Source organism: Delphinus delphis, chromosome 17, assembly GCF_949987515.2.
Source record: "Delphinus delphis chromosome 17, mDelDel1.2, whole genome shotgun sequence".
Lineage (NCBI taxonomy): Eukaryota > Metazoa > Chordata > Mammalia > Artiodactyla > Delphinidae > Delphinus > Delphinus delphis.
In genome coordinates, this window is record NC_082699.1 from 56,259,013 (window position 1) to 56,279,411 (window position 20,399).

The 20,399-nt window shown below is 32.9% G+C and overlaps 1 protein-coding gene across 3 annotated transcripts in view; it reads right to left on the bottom strand.

The window, feature by feature from the left end:
* Positions 1 to 20,399, bottom strand: part of CSMD3 (CUB and Sushi multiple domains 3) — a 1,080,105-nt gene that overhangs the window by 921,398 nt on the left and 138,308 nt on the right. For all 3 annotated transcript variants that reach the window (XM_060035246.1, XM_060035245.1, XM_060035244.1), the window contains exon 3: positions 18,000 to 18,112. In XM_060035246.1, coding sequence (XP_059891229.1) covers positions 18,000 to 18,112 — 113 coding nt within the window. The remainder of the gene's footprint in view (positions 1 to 17,999; positions 18,113 to 20,399) is intronic.

Genomic DNA, 20,399 nt, shown 5'->3' on the forward strand with positions numbered 1-20,399 from the left:
GTAAAAATGCATCGGTTTTAGTGGTCTCATTTCCCTATAATCTGACCATTGCCCTGATTCATTTAACAGAGTTTTGATGTCTTCATAAAAATTGAAAAATAAATTTTGTACTTTTCCCTCAGAACTCCCATGAATTTCATAAGTGTGTACATAAAATAATTCAGGCATGGTCTGACCAAATACTCCTTCAGAGAAATTTGGTACCTAATCAGCACTTACTATATTATGTTCAAATATTTTAGTTAAATTTCTCACAGATACCACAAAGTGCAATTTACTCTTTTTATCTTCTTTCATACTGCTGCTATTATATCTGAGACAAAACAAATCCTTAAAAATCTGATCAGCTATCCAAAGAACATTCATGAGTTCTTGAAAACTGTCTATCTAATTTCTACAAATTCCTTACCTCTTAGTTATCTTTTCTTCTCTGACTCTGTCCAATTTTCAAAATTGATAATCTCTAATTTCTCCCTGATGGAACCAATACCCATAAACTATAAACCAATATCTGGAACATTGGTTTTCACAGCATGTGTCACTCTTAATATATCACCAATAACAAAGAATGATCCACAAAATATTAACAATTCTTTCTCTCTGTTTTTTTCCTTAAGTGTACATGCACGTGAAGTTGTGATTCTATGGAAAAAATACTAAACAAATGTCAATTTAGACCTCTTTAATTTTTTATAATTTTATGAAAATCTTTTTCACCTTCTTTTCCTTTTCTTCAGTATTTCACATTCAGAAAACTTGCAAATATCTCTATTTCTTATACAGATGGGATGTTCTACCACAAACTCAAACTCAACAGAGCAAAGAAAAAAAACCCACCATTTTCATCTCCAAATTTTGTCTACTCTCCATGACATTCTCTCCTATGACTAGCAAGATTTCATTTTTATATCAAACTCATAGATTTGGGGAGAGCCTCTAAGAGAAAATTATTACATTTCCAAGTATATCTTTTACTAAAATGTTAGGTTCTGTTCCTCAAAACCATAAATATCACATAGAGATATATTGCAGATTAAGAATTCCAAGCGTGGTGGGCAGACCAAACTAAAAAAGGCCAGTATCTGAATTTGACACTAGCTCCCTATACTGTATCAAAAGATTCTGGAAGCCCCAGTAGTAAAAATTCAAGCAGACAGGTAAACAGAGAATTGAAAAAGCATTCCATTTAACGAGAGGCATAAGAAACAAGTGTACTGCTTGACTCCCAATAGAATAGGAACTTAGTTCTCATAACAAGAACACAGATCAATAATATGGATGTTAAACTAAAAGTAAAGCACAGAGTGTAGGTCCACATATGAACTAAACCAATGCATAGGCCAGAACTATCATGTAACATTTCCCAAACCAGGATTTACATTGCTCCTAGGGTGATACACCTGATAGTTCAGTGGCCCTCTCAGTATGGATTGCTGGGGACATTAGAACAGATCAGTTGACAAAATCAATTGATTTTTTTCTTATCAATTCTATGTCAAGCTTTTCTTTCTGCTCTATCATCCCTCCACTTGTATAGATTGGACTGTGATTTTCTCACTAGCCAAGGACAATTGATATTCTTTTCATATTTTTCTGCCTTAAAATCAATTTTAAGGTTATTTTTTCTTTTGTACTTCACTACTGTGTAATTCTCTATTTTTTCCCTACCTCACTTTCTAACTTTAAAACAATTTCTCTTGAGAATATTTAATCATCTACTACTCCGTATTTTTCTCCTACTCTAAATGGTCCATTTGCTCATCTTTATTCAACTCTTTCTTTTCTCTCTACCTCATCTCTTCCTTTCTGTGAGGGATTTTCACAGGTTATGATTCTTGCATCATGTTCTGAAAACACTATTTTTCAACTGAAGCAAACCAGGCCTTCCAGAACTTATCCCCATATACAAAGAAAGCTAGGAAGTGCATTTAGCTCCTGTGTGTGGACTGAAATTTATGTGTCCTTGCTTTGCCAGTTTATGTGCCACCCCTGTCTCTGATCCTAGGATCTAGTTACATGATTTTTCTTCTAGATATAATTCTTACAATTTTATTTGTCAATTATACCTCAATAAAGCTGAAATTAAAAAAATAAAAACCTTCAATTCTTTCCTTATGCCTGAAGTGACCTGTTCCTCTACAGTTAGATATCATAACTTTCCATATACTTGACCCACTTTTGACCTACAGACGCCCTACTGACACAGCTATTCAGAAAACAAAATCCTTTTTAATATCCTGAATATGACACAGTTGTCCATGGCCTGGTTGACTTCATGTGTACATTTTCCAACCTGTTTGCTCAGTGATAACTTGATTCTTGCTTTGGGGCCCTCTCCTCCTTATCCTGCTACTACCCACCATGATTAAGCACTTATAATTTCTTGAAATTGTCCATTATTCCTCTTAAAATGAACAATCTCCTCAATCCCATGACACTTAAACGCTTTTCTCCCATCTTTTACAAAAAGTTTGGCACATACAATAATTTACCTTTCCATGATAGATATGTTAATTAGCTTGAATGTGGTAATCATTTCACAATGTATACAAATATGTAAATATCCGATTATACACCTTAAATATATATAATTTTTATTTGTCAATCAGACCTCAATAAAGCTGGAAAAACAATCTGCCTTTCTTCCCCTTACTATTAAAGTTCATAGGAATAAATATCTGGAGGATATTTTTGAAACTATTTAGTTAGGTCTCTTCTTTTTACATCTGAAGGTGAGAAACATTTAACTTTTTGAGGATCATGAAACTTGGTGGAGCAGGGCCTCTGCTATCCAGTCTGACTTAAATTTTTTTAAAAAATTTCTGACAAAAGTATACACATACCATTGACTATTTGTCCAGTGAACTTTTCAAATGTCTATGGAATTTCAGTGAGCTTTCTCCTTGATCTCACTGCTTAAGTGCTAAAATAAATTAAATTGAATCATAATTATTAATAAATTAAATATTGTTTTCTTAATTTTTAACTAGAAAACCAAGGAGCCTTACTAACTCTAGCCTGTGTTCCTATTTTCATCTAATGTGAAAATAAAATAACTAAAAGCTAACTCTAATAATTTCATCCTTCTTGAACTTTCTGAATGCTCTTTGTGCACAACTGGAGAATTAGTTAAAATATAGAAAATATTTCAGAATCTTTTAAAATTTTAGTCCTTTAAGGAAAAAGAATGAAACCTGAACTCAAAAGATTAAGCAAAATTGTAAGAACTCTAGATATACATTCACTGAAAATGTTCCCAGAGTACAGCTAGTCCCAGCAGTCCATAATTCACTCCAAATTTTATAAAGCTACCATAAATACAGCTTATAATATTCAAACATCACACCTAAATTCAAATCATTTGTGAAGACTGCTACTAGAACCTTCTGTTCACAGGAGACTAATGATCCATTAGTTTCAACAAAATACCCCATTAACATAAAAATGAATTTGGCTATGGGAAAGGCTATTATATTACAAGAGTTTTAAGTTTGGATTTAGATTTACCCTTACAACATTAAATACTAGTACTCAGCATCTGGTCAAAGATGGAGAGGCATAATTGAAGTTTTATATGTCAAAAATGGAGACAACTTCCTATTTTTTTAAAAAAATAAAAGAGGTAAAAATGCAAATAGAGAGGAAATCCTGAGAATTCTAGTTTACCTGAAACTTTTAGGCATCCTTTTAGATCCAACAATTCAGATGATATTTATTTTCTAGCAACACACAATATTAAAGTCGTCATAGATCACAGCTGGCACTCATTTATTCACCTAGCCAAGTATTCATTCAAAGATAATATTTTAAATGCCAGTTGAGTGAAGGCATTACACATTTGGAAAAGTATGAGTAGTTCAAGAAGGCTGGATTCTAGAATGCAAGTGGAAGACTAGGAAATGAAGATGAACATGTAAGAAAGGGCTCAAACTTTTGATTTCTCGATTCATGTATGGCCAACTCCTGGGACTTCAATAAATCCCAGGAAGCTTTATTATATAAAAGACACTCTTACTTTTTTTGTAATAATGCTGAGCAGCAGTATTACCTTAGAATATGTAAATGTAAAATGTGGATATTTTAAGTCCTTCATTACATATGGGAAAGAGAATGGAACTAGAGATTAAGCCTACATTTTAGATTCCAACTCTGATATTATGTACAATAGAAGCTTCCCTCATTACCTGATTCTTTGTTTTTTATTTGTCTTAAAGTTAAAAAATGGAGAATGTTTACTATACTGGAAATTAAGAGGAGCATATATATGTGATGATATTTTTATGAACACACCTAAACAACCATGAAGAGGTATAAACGTAAGATTTTGTAGAAAAACAGTGATGAAACAACACTCTTTTCTGTTTTATATTTGAGTTTGTTTGGTTTACATTGAGCTTTAAATATTGCAGTTCTAAGAGTTGTTCTATCTGATTACCAATTGGAACAATTCTCCCCATTGTATATTACCTTTGAAATTATTACTTTGTGGAAATGAAAAATTATAAAATTACCATGTTTAGACCCACTAATGAGGGGAGACCATAAAATCAAAATCAGAATATATGCCGTGAAAACTACTTGAAACTATGGGGTTCTTAAAACTGAAAATACAAAGATTTTATCATTATAAAGAAAGGTTTATGTCAAACCTTAAAACCTTATAACACTTATAAATTGTTTCACTTTAAATGTCTTAATTATATATGTTTACCATTTGTTTTATAGTGTGCTAATAATAAATTAATTTAAAGGAGAAAACAAAATAATTAATTTATGCAGAGACTGTCATTAGGCCTCTGATTCTTTGTCTAAAATGAATATTTACTATAGTAAATAAATATATCAAAAGATACAATTATCCAGATGAGGAGAAATGTGCCACATGAGTGTCCTACATGCTGCTAGTGAATCCAGGGACAAGAAGGTTTCAGGAGAAGCAACTGAAGAAAGAAACTGGATGCAGAAGTAAAAACTTGAACTTTAGATTATGAAAGTATTAAATACTTTTATTATGGGTTTGTTGCTAAATACTGTATTTGTAAAATACATTCTTGCCCATGAAGAAGTTAGTAGAGAATATAATGCAAATCCAAGTTGTTTGTTTTCTTAAAGAATATGACACTTAAGATGTGTCCTAAAAATTCTTGTAACAAGATTTGGATTTGTAATAACTTAGATATAAAGAATTTCATGCTCAGCATCAACGTTATTCACTATTTCCCCAGATGTAGAGCTAATGACAAATGCAAAATTAACTAATGGCATCGTTATAATTAAAGCTGGCATAATAGGTTCATTCATCTTACAATCTGCTCACTAGAAAACTTTATAACTCATTGCTTTCAGAAGTTGACAACTGGAAATATGGAACTTTGTAATTTGTAGAATAAGACTGCTTCCTAATAACAAAATGTAGGACTGGCAAGGTAGAGTGCAGAAACGCCCTCTTCACCTGATTTTTATTTCTAACAATGAAAAGTGATTGACATCAATTTCGACCATATTACAGGAGGAAAAGTAGGATAGTTTAACTGCAACAAATTTCACCTCCTATTGAAACCACCGAAGTATGGCTAAATAATGATATTTTGAAATAACATGATGACCAAACTGACATTGAAAATTTTTTTGAAAAGTAAGAAAAATGTTGCGTCATGTAATTTGTATTTTGTGGGTTAACAGGATTGGTATCAACAAGATTCTGTTAGAAATGTGGGATCCTGAGCCCCACCAAACGTTTGAAATAAGAATCAGCTGCTTAACAAGATCTCCCGGTGATTCTTATAAAGCCTGGAAAGCCGTGCTTTCAACAACATAAAAGCGATGTAAAGAATGAGGCCTTAGTTCCAGTAGTCTGCGTGCCAATTACTGCCTTGAGCTGGTAAATGTTAAACAACTAGTGTTCTGGAAAACAAAAAAGCCGTGCTTTTAAAAATTTGCTGATTTCCATTGTGTAAGTACTCCAAACATAGCCATTTTCAAGGTATCAACATGAAGTCGCCAGATGCTGAGTTGGGAGGAGAATTCACATTGCACAATTTGCTCTCCTGATGCTCTCTGAGTGGGCTCCAGCATATTGCTATCTGTAAGTCAATCATGTTGTTTTTCTTTATCTGTAGATAAGAATGATAATATTTATCTGACCAAATTAGTTTGTGTCAATATAAAAGGATTTAAATACTTTTGTATATTAGTCGCTTTTATTTCTTTCTCTCCACCAAATCATAAGCATCCTGAGAGCCATATTAAAGGTTTTCTAACACCTAATATAATGTCTAGAACATGATAGGTGCTTATAAGATGTGTTTTGGAAGGCATTAGTAAATAGATAAGACTGTGCCCCATGCCTTTTTTATTGGTAGAACCACAATATTTTTATCTTTATAAACGGATATTAAACAAGAATATGTGCTGTTTCAACAAACTTACAGAGAGAGTTCAGACTTGTGGTCACTAGAGGCAGGAGGTGTGGGGAGGAGGAATTGGATGAATAAAAAGTACAGACTTCCAGTATAAGATAAATAAGCACTAAGGATGTACTGTACAACATGATTGTTATAATTAACACAGCTGTATGTTATATATGAAAGTTGTTAAAAGAGTAAACCCTAGGAGTTCTCATGAAAAGGAAAAATTACTTTTTTCTATTTTTGAAATTTTATATCTATATGAGTTCACTAAACTTGTGGTAATCATTTCATGATGTATGTAAGTCAAATCATTATGCCTAAACCTATGCAGTACTGCATGTCAGTTATATCTCAATAAAACTGGAAGAACAAAAATACTAGTAGGAAAAAAAAACTAGAATAGACAAAACACCTGTGTGATATGTTGAATTAAACTATGCATAGTCCATCTATGGGGAAAAAAGAATATGTACTGTTTCTTATTCTGACACTGTGGCAGAAACTTCTAATTGTTCCTTATTAGCTTCTATCCCTTTCATTCATAGCAATACAATTTTTAGCTGGATATATTAACATCTTGAATAAAAGACTGCATTTCCCAGCCCCCAGTGCAGCCAAGTTTCATGTGACTATAATCTGACAATTGGATATAAGCAGGAGTGTCATAAAAAGGTTTTGTGCAAGGAAGTATTAAGGACTATTACTGAAGAATACATAGGTGTTGGGAAGGCAAGAGAGAAAGCTAGGAAAGCAGACAGGAGTCTAATGTAGTAGTCTAGTTAAATCCAGGGAGAGATGATAGTTGTTAGGACTCTAGGGTAGTAGTAGTAAAGATGGTGAGAAATGGTAAGATTCAAGACATATTTTGGAAAAGAAGGAAGAAAAGAAAGAGGACTCATTATTTTCAGATATTTACAAAATTATCCAAAAGTATATATAGAATGTTGTAGCTTATTAAATGCTTTTTAAAATAATACTATATATAGCCAATAAAAATGTTGAAACTTTTAGATTAGCATCTACCCATGAGGATCTTCATATAATAATTCTTAAAGGTATCTTTCATTTGGAATTTTTAAAAGTGATTGAAAATTGTCTAACATTTATTGAATCCAGATGCTGTGGTGGTAGAACACTCTACGCATGTGTTGGGAAACAATTCTCCAGATGCCTCTCATGTTTTCCACATCTTATAAGGAGAGGTAGTGACTCTCTTTGTTCAGCAGCACTATGGAAATACTATCTCCCTCCAGAGCAAAGGGCCTGTTTACTTACTGTCTATTATAAAAGATCCTGTTTCCCTAAGTTAAGAGTTCCTCTCCTGTATATGTGGGCATCACCTGGCCCTCTTCTCATTGCCCTGTTGAGAACTGAGGCTCTGGGCACCTGAATAATTGCTGATACTCTATTTCTATTGCTGTATGTAATATAGCCCTTTGTCCCTGACTCAGTAGTTTTCTGTCTTCTGCCAGCATCCCTGAAACTGTGGCAGGCTAACTCAGTTAACTTTCGAATAGGGTAAAATGTCAGAATCATCACTGTTCTTAACAATATGTAGATACATGGAACTATAAGATTTTTTTAAAGATGGATCAGTAGTTTCTGTTATTTCTTTGTCACTAGGAAAAAATAATTATACTTAATCAAAATGACTAGAAGTTTGCAGTTTGAACATATTGTTACTTTCAGTACTGTGTATTATCTCTTCTAGCCACAATGTCTTTCAGAAGATGTTTGTTCTTTGCTTCAGAGCCCTTATAATTATCCATAAGTTTTTTATGAGTTTTTGTTTATACACTTGCTTAAAGAACTATATTTAGGTAAAAAGTTTTATTCAATTAATTTCTATACTAAACTTGGCATTCTTCCATTTCACCCTCTTTCCAAGTCGATTGCAATGACTGCCTCATCATGCTCCAGTTCTGTCTCTAGCACTGACGTGTTAGCTCAGAGCTGCAACTCTTGAGTGGATTACTTCTCTTAGACTCTGTCAGGGTTTTGAGCTTTGTCCCTGGAAGAGCATTGCACATGTTTGTGCATATGTGAAAACTGTCATTTCTTCCCTTGTTTCAAGCTGAAAATGGATCACCCCATTGGCAGCACTATGATTCATGGGAAACCCTATCTAAGGGTGCTTGCTACTCCCTAACTCATCTGGCTGAAATAACATATGGGTAAATTGTCACATCCATCTTCTTATTTGAATAACACTCTAAGAAAGACAAAACAAATAGCTAGATATATTGTTTCTTTTGAGAAAATGGAAATTCCGAGTTTATATGACATGACGAAACATTATAATATATATATGAATATATATCAATATTACCAATATATAATATCGAATATATATGGTAGAATAGCAAAGATACTAGCTAACATTTATTGAATGTTGCTTATATATCAGGTGCTGCGCTTTGAATGTTGCATCATTAACTTCCTTGATCTTCAAAACAACCTTGTAGAATCAGCATCGTATTCCTTGTATTATGAAGAACTGAGCCTCAGAGCATCTGAGTGATAGTCAGCCTTAAATATTAGGTCTTGTAAATTTTTTTTTCCATTACCCTATATTTCTTACTAAGAAAAAAATATGCTATATTAAAAATAAATTCATATTAAATTGTGATCATCTTAAAAAATAAGCATCTGAAGCACACTGATTATAATTGAATTGAACTTATACAATAGAATATAAAAATGTCCTACTTACTAACCTAAAAGAAATCAATTTACCAAATTAAGGAGAAAAAAATATAAAGAATATATTAACTATATCTCTTTTCAGGTAAAGATAGTTCTGCTTAGGGTGATAAATAATAAAACACATCTTCTAACCTTCTGTTCTTTCTCTTCCTGTATTTTCTATCCTGTTTTGAACTATCGCCTAAATGAGTCACTCAACGAGATATGCTAGGCAGAATTCTAAGATGGGCTCCAAGATTTCCACCCCCTTCCCATGAGTACAGGTGGGACCTATGGATATGATGGAATAGTTGCCTCCTTCATTAGGTTACACTGTATGGCAGTGGTGATGGGACAGTCGGTCCTGTGATTATGTTATACTACATAGCCCTCCTTGTAAGCCAAGTAGAGAGAAAGTCTGAGAGAAGTGGTGTAGCTAAGCTGAAAGGTTTTGAACTGCCTTTGGGTGAGGAGAATGGTAAGGAACCACAAGCAGCCTATAAAAACTATGAAAAATCCCTGATCAATCATTGGCAAGAAAATAGGGACCTCAGTCATACCACTGGTAAGGAAATAAATTCTACCAGCAACCAGTAAGCTTGGAATAGGACCCTGGCCTTAGTCACAGTGCTAGCCAACACCCTGACAGCAGACTTGTGAGATCTGAGCTAAGAACCCAGCTGACCCCTGCCAAACTTTTAATCTATAGCACTATGAGATTATAAATTTGTGTTGTGTTAGTCCACAAAATGGTGGTAATTTTGTTATACAGCAATACAAAACCGATACAGATGGGAAGGATCCTTTTGTGGAAAAATTCCTTTAAATATCATTATGAGAAGTAAATGCTATGCTATATCTACACAGAAAAGCACAATGAAATATTGTACGAAACATAACAAGTGATGGCTAGTGTTTGACAGTTATGACCAAAAGAGCATGCTGTAAAATGAGAAAGTCTTCAGTTGGAAGCATGGTGTAAGGACGAAAAGTATCGATAAGTGCCTTCAAAGATGGCAGATAACCAGAATAATTATTGTAAATGCAAATGAATATGAAGAAAATTATTTATAAATATTCAATAATTTTAACTACATAATTGGAAATATCATTGATTTAATAATTAGATAGGAGCAATAACAAAGGAACATTTAGTCCTCTGAATAATACTAAGAGTCCAACAACCAGTGCCTTGAGGTCAATTTATATTAAAGAGTATATAAAACCTAAAGAATATTCTAGACAATATATCACACTATATAGGAAAAGTATAATTTTTATTGGGATAAACTATGTTGTCTTATGTGGTATGGGGAAAATTATTAAAAATCCATCTTAAAGCTGAGACTTGTGTAACAAGTAGTGAAAATGGGATTTGATGACATAATTATTTCTCCATGCAGAAAAATAATTTTATCTAATACAGTACATATACCCATTGAATGAAAATGATTGATGCTGTTTATTATTCCCATTGAAATATTTGATTTGCACATTTTATTTTACCTATGTTTATTTCTTAATCATTAAATGGTGCTCTGTTAAAGAGCATAATTATTTTTATAAGGAAGAAACCATTTCAAATTTAATTTTCTGTGATATGCCATCATACTTATAGTCAAATAATAAACTTAAATTTATATTTTGCTAATCTACTACATTTTGTTAAGAAGGAATCAAGATAAATCCACAAATTCATTCCTTAACCAAACTCATAGTATAGTTCTCTTTTAAACCACGAGCTATATGCTATCAATTATAACAATTTATCAAATGTATAGTCTTTGAGTGTATGAAACACAAAAAAACTTTGACATATAATTAGAACCTTATATTAATCACTGTCTCAATTAAACTTCATTCTAGCACTCCTATAAAAATGATAAATTATAGCGGTTGACAGATATGACACATTTGGCAACATATATAAAAGAAGGAAATTTCATGTGAAATGAGATTACATACTGTGTTTAATCATCCTACTTCTGGAGAATAAAATACGATCTTGAATTCCATCCCATCTTCTCCATATGAAGCACAAAGATTAAGTAGGTCATATGTCACTGGCTTTAACATTTTTTTATATTCAGCTTATTTTTCTCTGTGTGCCATATGGGCAATTTTGTATTTTTAAAGTGCTTCATAAAGAAACTATTTACTTCAGGAAACTAAAAATTTTAAAGTAAAGAAAATATCTATAAAAAGTAAAAATAATTTTAAGTATCATTTATGGCTTTTCTCAAATAAAAGACCAAAATTTTTCCTAAACCTTGTTCAGTTAATGTAAATATCTGTGGTTACTGCCTTTTAACATATTCACTGGAGTTTTAAATCTTTGTAAGTGGGAGATGTATTAAATCTTTCCTCATTCCTGATCAGAGTATTAGATATTCCTATTTATTACTTGAATGTAACAAGCATCTATTAAGTGCTTGCAATGTACCAGGAATGTGCTAAAATAGGGCGCAATTTACAAAACAAGTAAAACAGCTTCTATACCCTCAAGCTTCTCAGAGCCTAGCATGAGCAAAAAATATCAATACATTGTACAGGTGTACTCAGCAGGAGAACTGGAGATTTAAGGTAGAACAATTTAAATACCATAGTATATGTAGAAATTTAATATATGTTCGTGTGACCATTTCATGAATTGAGGCAAATGATGATAAATAAGGCTGGAGATCTGTTGTTGTACAGGTTGTATGTGCCACACTGTGCAGAAATGGGAAATGTTTAAAATGTTATTGCTTTTTTTAAAAAAAAAGTTATTGCTTAATGTCGAAAAGCATTCATAGTATTGAGAATACTATTCAAGTTTTGTTGTGAGTACAATGAAAATGTATATCTTCCTGGATAATAGATGTAAACTTGAGAATTAATAAATTTTTGCGTATACCCAACCAAATCCACATATTCATTATAACACTGTGACTTTTAACTCCATGCTGTAGATGATATTTAAGGAATAGTCTGATTTTTGTTAATTCTCTAGATTGGGATTTTGAACAATTTAAAAGGGAGAGAATATAGCCAGTGTAACTTTAAGTGGAATATATTCTATAAAAATATTGAATCACTATGTCATATACCTGAAACTAATATAATATTGTAAATCAACTATACTTCAATTAAATAAATAAATACAAGAGAGAGAAGGCACTCACGACTTAGATAGATGGTCACTGGACACTACAGACAAAACCACTGCTGGGGCCAAGTACAGGGTCCCATGAACAGCTGCCCACACCATCAGATAACTAGACCATAGGAAAGAGGTGCACCAAAGAGCCAGACTGTGGTGAACAGACCTTTGGAGGGACCTGCCTGCAGCTGACAAAACTTCTGGAGGGCCAGACCCCCAAAGTCCTCAAACCTAGGGCTAATGTTCCAGAAAGGCCAGGACACAGCTACTCACACTCCGTGAGGACCTACACATTGAAGACAAGTCTCCCAGAGGGCCAGACCAAACAGAGCCTGATCGCCAAAGAGTTAGTTCACAAGAATGGGACATCTCAGAGGACCATGTCATCTGTGATGGGACTTGGGAAGTGTATGGTGGCCTAGATCTCTGGAAGACTAAACCATCCAAGGGCCAGATTCCCAGTGATAAAAATTCCAGAGATAGAACCTCCAATGAACCTAGCCATGAAGGATGGAACGCCCAGAGGACTGTGCCATGGAGATCAAGGCCACCTGAGAAATTGTCTTCCATAGTGTCAGACCAAGCAGGCAAGGACCGCTGGAGGAGCAGGCCATGGAAAACAAGACCACCAGGCTAGACCCTGGGGAACAAGGGAGGACCAGATTCCAAAGGGGAATGCTACAAAGGGGCAATGACAGAGACAGGATCTCATCCTACTTCCCTGGTACCAGCTCTACCTCCTGCTCCTGCCCCTGGCCATTGGTGGCTAATGAAGCCAAGAAAAGCTGGAGCACAGGGATGGCACCAGTAGTGGGAGTGGAGGTAGGAGGATAATCTCATCCTCTGCCTGTGGCTCAGTCCGAATTTCAGGGCAGGAAGTTACCCAAAGTAAGTAAAGTTGTGGGGGGGAGTCGGGGCAGGCCATGGATTAAGATGTTTCAATACCTAAGTTAGCCAGACTCTGTGGAACCCTAAAGGCAAAATATTTGAATTTGATCAAGAGACGAAAAAAAAGTCTCTGCACGTATTACATTTCCTTGTATTATGTTTTAAAAATATGATATCTCTCATTTTTAAAAGTAAGGTAAAGATCCATTAACTTCTTTTATGAACCTAACCTACCTTCATTGTTAGAAAACTAATATATGTAATTTTAATACATAAATTTCTCTTGCTACAATTCAGCTGTCTTGCTAGAAGCATAACTGACTTCATTCTAAGTTGTAATCTCTCCATTAAAGTTCATGGTACTGCAGTTTAAATTTATAAAGCTTAGGAATAAAAAATAACACCTAAAATTAAAAATCACTAAAGTCATTTGACATTTTCAAGTGAAAACTTTTGATAAACATGTGTGATGGATAGCTAAAATAGAATAGTAAATAGTATAAACATTCTTCTGTACGTCAAGTGTTTAAAAAGGACACAGAATATATGTCACATGTAATATACACAAAAATATATTTCAGCTTTTATATTTCATATTGTTTTATACACAGCATTATCAGTAATTCTTCTGTAATGTTCTTTTGCACTAAATTTTATGTGGTCATATATATTTATAATGGAATTAGTTTGTAGTTAGGTATAGAATAAGTTTCTAAAATATATACAGTTTATATCTCTAGGGTACTTAAACATATTTTTACATTAAGGTTAGCGCTTTATTGAATTCTTGCTCATTACAATTTTTCATATAATTTTCTAGAGTGAGAAAAATCCATGTAAAATGTTTAGCTCTGTGATTGACACAAAGAAATCACTCAATAAATGTTACCTAGTAGTAATACTGTTATTAAACAAATTTTTATGTTTCTTAATTAATATGTGAAAATGATTGAACAGCAAATTTGCTAAAAATGAGATTGTTATCCCTGTAATATCTTAATTACTTAGTCATACACATCAATAGGGCATAATAGCTACCTTGAGTTTGAAGCGATTTTCAAGACTTTTTATTTTTATGTCTGTTTCTGATCATTGAAGGATCACTGATACATACTGAAATTATTCATTGAGATTCTCCTAGACATTAAACTAACCAGTTCATATAATATATAATAATATTTAATGATTACATGTAATATGTATATAATCCACTATATGCTTGCATTATATTACTTTCTACAATAAACAATTCTAAAGTGATAAGATGGTCCATGGTATATCTTTATGATCTTGCACCTATAAAGAATGATTACGTAGCTTTGAAAGTAAAATGTGAAAGGAGTCCATTGTGCAAAATAACTTTTAGCAGAAACTAGAATATATTTTGAATTCTGTTTGGCAGATCTGGAAAGACAAAAGAGAATTTCCATTGTGTGCTCCACAGAATACAGATGGTACCAGTTTTATCCTGATCAAATTTTGAAAGATGGTTATATGACTATTCAACTTAGTATACACTAGTGTTTTTCCAACTTGTTTCACAGAACGCTATTCTACTCATTTGTTTTTATAAATGTTAAGAAACATGAAAACAAAGTTCTATGAGATGAATTTTGAGAAACAGTGACAAGAAATTCAAGTGTATGATAGACAATAATGAGGAAAAATAAAAATATATTCAGCTAGATATTAATGGGGAAAATTTTCCACAGAAATTTAACACCTCGCAGCTTCAGGTTCGAGAAGTTTAAAAGCATTTCTGATAAATGGTTAAGAGCTCTGAAACTCAATCAAAATTTGTGAAACGGGGACATCATCCTCCACAGTTTTAAAGTGTATGGGCTGAAGTAAGACAGCAGAAGTTTGTACAACAGAGAAGGTCTGTGACGATCACAGATGACGTACATTTATCAATTATTCTACATTGGATTTGCAATTGGAATTGCAAATATTCTACGGCTTCACTCCACAGTCTGATTCAGGATTGTAATTGGGGCCAAGAATTCTACATTTTAGCAAATTCTCCAGATGATTCTGATACATGTGGTCCACTATTGGCAGTTTGAGAAACACAGAAAAGTGCACAAATATCACTAATAAATAGAGATCTCATAAATTCTAGTATACAAGGACAAAGTCTCAGGAAACTTTAAAAAATAAAGAAAATAATTATTAGTAAGTGATTATATGGAGGGAGATGAAATGAAAATAAATGAGATTCAGACATTAGGTTCATCCTGCAAAAAAAACAAAACAAAACAAAAATACAGGTGTAAATTTAGAGGACAGGCTTTGAAATTTCAAACTAAGTTTTCTGAACTTCACAATACTTACCAGTTGGCCTTGACAGTGTTATTGGCTATGGTTAAATAAATAAATGCTTGTAGCTACTCCCTCTGTAAAATATTACATAGTGTTGCACATGGTGTGGTAGGACTAATGAAGCCTAACCCACATGCCCACACACACACCCCAGAGTCCCTGGAACCTGTGAATATATCATATTACCTTGCAAAAAGGACTTTGCACATGTAATTATGCTTAAGGACTTTAACTTGGGGAGATTGGGTCTACATGGATAATCAAGGCTAATCTAATGACATAGGCCCTTAGAAGCTAAGAAATTTATCCAGCTGAAGTCAGAGATGTGTGGGAAAAGAAGGTAGTAGAGAGATGCACTAAGAAGGGAACATCAGAGAGATTTCAAGTATGAGAAGGATTCGTTTCACCAGTGGCTAGCTCACAAATGTAGGTCTTACATGCAAGGAAGAGAGAGGCCTCTAGAAATGGTGGGCAATAGATCTTTTCCAGAGCCTTCTGACAAAAGCCTAACCAGCTGACATTTTTATTTCAGCCTTATGAAACTCTGAGCAGAGGACTAGCAGAGACGACCAGGACTTTTCAGCTACAAAACTGTGAGATAATATATTTTTGTTGTTTTGCTGCTAAATTTCTGGTTGTTTGCTATGGTAGCCATAGAAAACTAATATACATGGTAGAAGATACCCATCACAAATCAATACCTGAAGATGTTCTGCAGGATGATGACCAATCCCTCAGTACTACCCAGCTGCCTAGTACCTTATATTTTAAGTCAGGATCTCCCAAACATACATTGAAATGTCATGAAGATATATGAATCCATTTTCACTGAAGCAGAAAAGACAGAAATTTAATGTTGTATATGTAGAAACAATGGAGAGCTATGAAAATATTTTTGACAGTATTTCATGAAACTTGACAGTCAAACCAGAAAGTATGGCAATATTATAATACATCTTCCAAGTTCCTACAATTTCAGTATACTTAGTATTCACTGAAAAAATAAACTAACCTAAAATATCTTTATACTTTGATGAACAGAGTGCAAGTTTTCTATTATGGAGCCTTTAATAGAAAACTATTGTATTACTAACTCCTTCAATATTGCCAAAATTACACTTAAAATTAAACCTTTGTGTTTGTAGTGTTTTAAACTATGAATTAAGTTGCCAAGATAAAAATATTCAACTATTGTGAAAGTACCTTCAAAAATAATGATTATTACTATCACAATGGAGGAAAATAAGTCTTGGAATGCATCCTCCCCTGCTAGAGAAAGACAGTTCAGAAATGTATTAGGTAGAAAATAGTGTTCAAAACTGCTGTGATATGGCATTATTAAGAATAATAAAAAAGAGAAAATATTTTTACTCAACAGTTTGCTAACAGGTATTTTTTTCCTAGGGAGAAAGCACTAGATGAAACTTTCAGTTTAAAACTTTCCCCACATGCAAACTGTTAATCTGTATACTAAAGCAATTCTATTTTATATATGATTGTTTTCTAGTGTGCTCTTTAAACATATTATATTTTGAATTATTATGTGCTTTAGAAAGTAACCACCCCTGCTACATATCTCTTATCATGATGTTACATCTGGTGTGGTGCATTTCAGTAATATGGACCTGGGGAGGCGAGTTGAATTCTGTTATGCTATTCCTATGGGTAAGGAAGGGACCCTTCCCTAAACTAGGTGAGATTTTATTGTCAAGTCACATAGAGAAGAAATTACAACTACATGACCTCAATATGAAGCACTTGAGAACAGGTTATTTTTACCTTCAGATTTTTTTACACTTTAAAAAGGGAAAACAATACAGATTCTGTACATTTTTAACACCATCAGCAGAGCCTGTGGTGTCACCCAATTATGAAACAATAATTGTATAGTGAAACATGAGTACCCACACTATGTGGGATAAATAAAGATTATAAATGACCTCCAGTAAGTTCAGGTTTTGATACTAAGTGAGCTTGTAGCAAACTTCCAGATAAAAAACATCAGTTTCAAGTGCTTCTTTATTTTCCTCTTTGTGGTTAAGAGATTATGGATCTGTGGGACTGGAAATACTGGTTTAAAATGAAAAATGTCAACTCTTGTCTCTTAATAGAATTTTCTCTTTATTCTAACTTGCAGAGAACACAAATGACCAGTTTATTTTATGGCAGAGAGGCAAAGAACAGAGGAGAATAGGGTGGAGTCTGTGATGCCTGAATCTCAAATCAGGCCTAGTTTCCTTTTACTCTCAGATTCTGTTCCCTTTTATTAAGGTTTAAACCTATAGAGATGCCATGGTCTCATCTCTAAGAAGATTTAAGGGCAAGATTTTCCTCTGTCTAGGCACACTGCAATGAAACATTAAAGCCTACTAATTCTAGCTTTTTATTATATATTGATGATTATTGAGAAAGTGAATCTTGGTATAAGATTTGATGTAGCAGGATGAACTATAACTTCTGTCCTGGTGATTTTTCTTCTGTTTTTACCCTGGAGAATTTTGGTTTTACTACATTGAACTGGGCAGTGGTCCTTTTATATTACCATCACTTACCTTCATAGTATACTTTAAATCCATGAGCACTAACTGCAAAATCACTGGTCAAACGTAGTGAGAACACAGATTTGGTACTTGTCACTGGTGGTGGCAGATGGAATCCTGTTAACCTGAAACATAAACAGAATTAATTATTAGCTATAGACATTTTTCCTAATAGAGTTAAAGAGTATTAAAAGTCATTTTATCAAATCCCTAAGCTTTGTGAGTATGTGTGGTGTGAATTAACTTATGACATGTTGATTAGAACATGTCACTCATCGGAAGCAATTGCTATAAGTATATATAAATATGTTTATGTGTGTGTGCTATTACTGTTTATCATGTCTATCCCATATATCATCTATATGAAAATATTGATCAATTCAAACTTTGGGAGGTAAGTTATGAGATTATGGGTCTGTGCATATTTTAGCTGTTGATTTTAATAACACTTAGAAGACATTTTTGTTGAATTTTCCTGACAGTTTAAAATATATATGAGTGGGAAATATTTCAGGAAATTTAATATTAAAGGAAGAGATGTGATCTAAATATGAAATCTTGAAAGTAAAATGTCTACATGTGAGAAGTGATTTTGTTTTATCAGATTCCAGGAAGTTCTATTAAAATTAATAGTTGCAAATTATTTTAGGTTAATAATGCATAAGTTTACATAACAAATATTTGATATTTTTGCCCATAATTTACTACTTATTTTTCTAATAAATTATTGCATATAATAAGCTCGATTATATAAAATATAATTTACAATTGACACTTAATAAAGCAGAAAAGAAAAATTAAAAATAAGAAAAAGCACATTCATTGGATATAATTTTTATAAAACTAATGAAGATGAATAACTTTAAAAATTTTCTATGAATTGCCTTTATGTAACGTTCTCATTTTTTTATTCTTAATATGAGAGTAAGGATTGAGAATTTTATGCAATGGAATTATATTATTTTTTAATATACTTGCTATTTTTGCCCAACATTACATAGGTAGAATTAGTCTGTACTGAAATTATCAAATATTTTTATTTCTGAATAGCAGTAGTTCTCGTTTGTCTCAGGCCTACTTACTCTAAAAATGTATTAAGAACCCCAAAAAGATATTGTGGGCTAGATCTATCAATACTTACGCTATTTAAGTGTAAACTGAGAAACATTTTAAAATGTGCATTAGTAATATCATTTTAAAATATCTAGAATAAATCCATTATGTGTTGACATAAATAATATTTTAGTATTAAATAGCTATCTTTTCTAAAACAAAAAACGAGAAGAATACACTGTGCTTTATTTTTGCAAATCTCTTTAATGCCTGTCCCATTAGTAGAAAGTAGCTAGATTACCATATCTGCTTCTTTATTGAATATATTGCAATATGTTATTTTGTTTGATGGGTATGAAGAACCCTGATCTCACTTAGACATTTAGTTGTAAAAGGGAAGAGTATTCTAATAGCTTTTGCTTGTAAAAGTGGTTATTCTTCTTTGATACTACATAAAAACTTGACTAGTTACAATGTTGAATTCAAACCATATCAGCTAATTTTTTTGCACTCTGTAACATTAAAATCCTTTGGTTCACCTTGTCCTTGCAATAGATTGTATTTACTCATGCATTTTTCAACATTATGCATGCATTGGTCATTTGAAATACATTGGTTCACTGAGTCAGAGAGATCTTCCAAATATTAATACACTTCATTATAAAATATTTAAAACTCACATTTTTATTTCTATTGATCGCATCAGAAAAATCTTTAAACTTGGGGAAGCTCTAAAGCTTACAGTGGTGGATTGAAGTTTTCCAAAATTCTAATTTTTTACTTGAAAACTCAGACTTTATCGCTAACAGCAAATCCTGTCAGTTGTTTTCCTTGAAGTAACAAGTCAGGTTCATATTTTTCGGAAGGGCAGGGGGGAAATAGATACCAAATGCCTAAGTGTGACTAACCATAGTTTATCTGTTAATCATTCTTTCAAATAAAAAGTTTGTTCCATGAAAAAAGTGGCTAGTTCAGCTGATAACTCAAGCTATTTTTCCTTCAGACACCATCATATTTTAGTAGGCATAGAAAGGTTTTTGTTTGTTGTTTTTTCATTTTTTTCCACTTTGTCGCACAGGTCATTAAAAAGAGGAGTATTACAGGGTGGACATTTAATGACATAATTAGTTATAGCTTTAGCAGGAACATTCTTAAGTACAATTGGATTTTTTTTTTTTGGCACTGCAAGTGTGTGGCAGTAAAGAATACAATAACTAATGATTACTAGTACAGTTTGAAGTCACTGACTTGTGTTAATGCACCAGCAGTTTTATACCCAGCATTACTTTTGTGCATGAGGGCAAATGCCAATACAGAGAAAAAGGTGAATAATGCCTCAACAGTATTATGGAAATAATT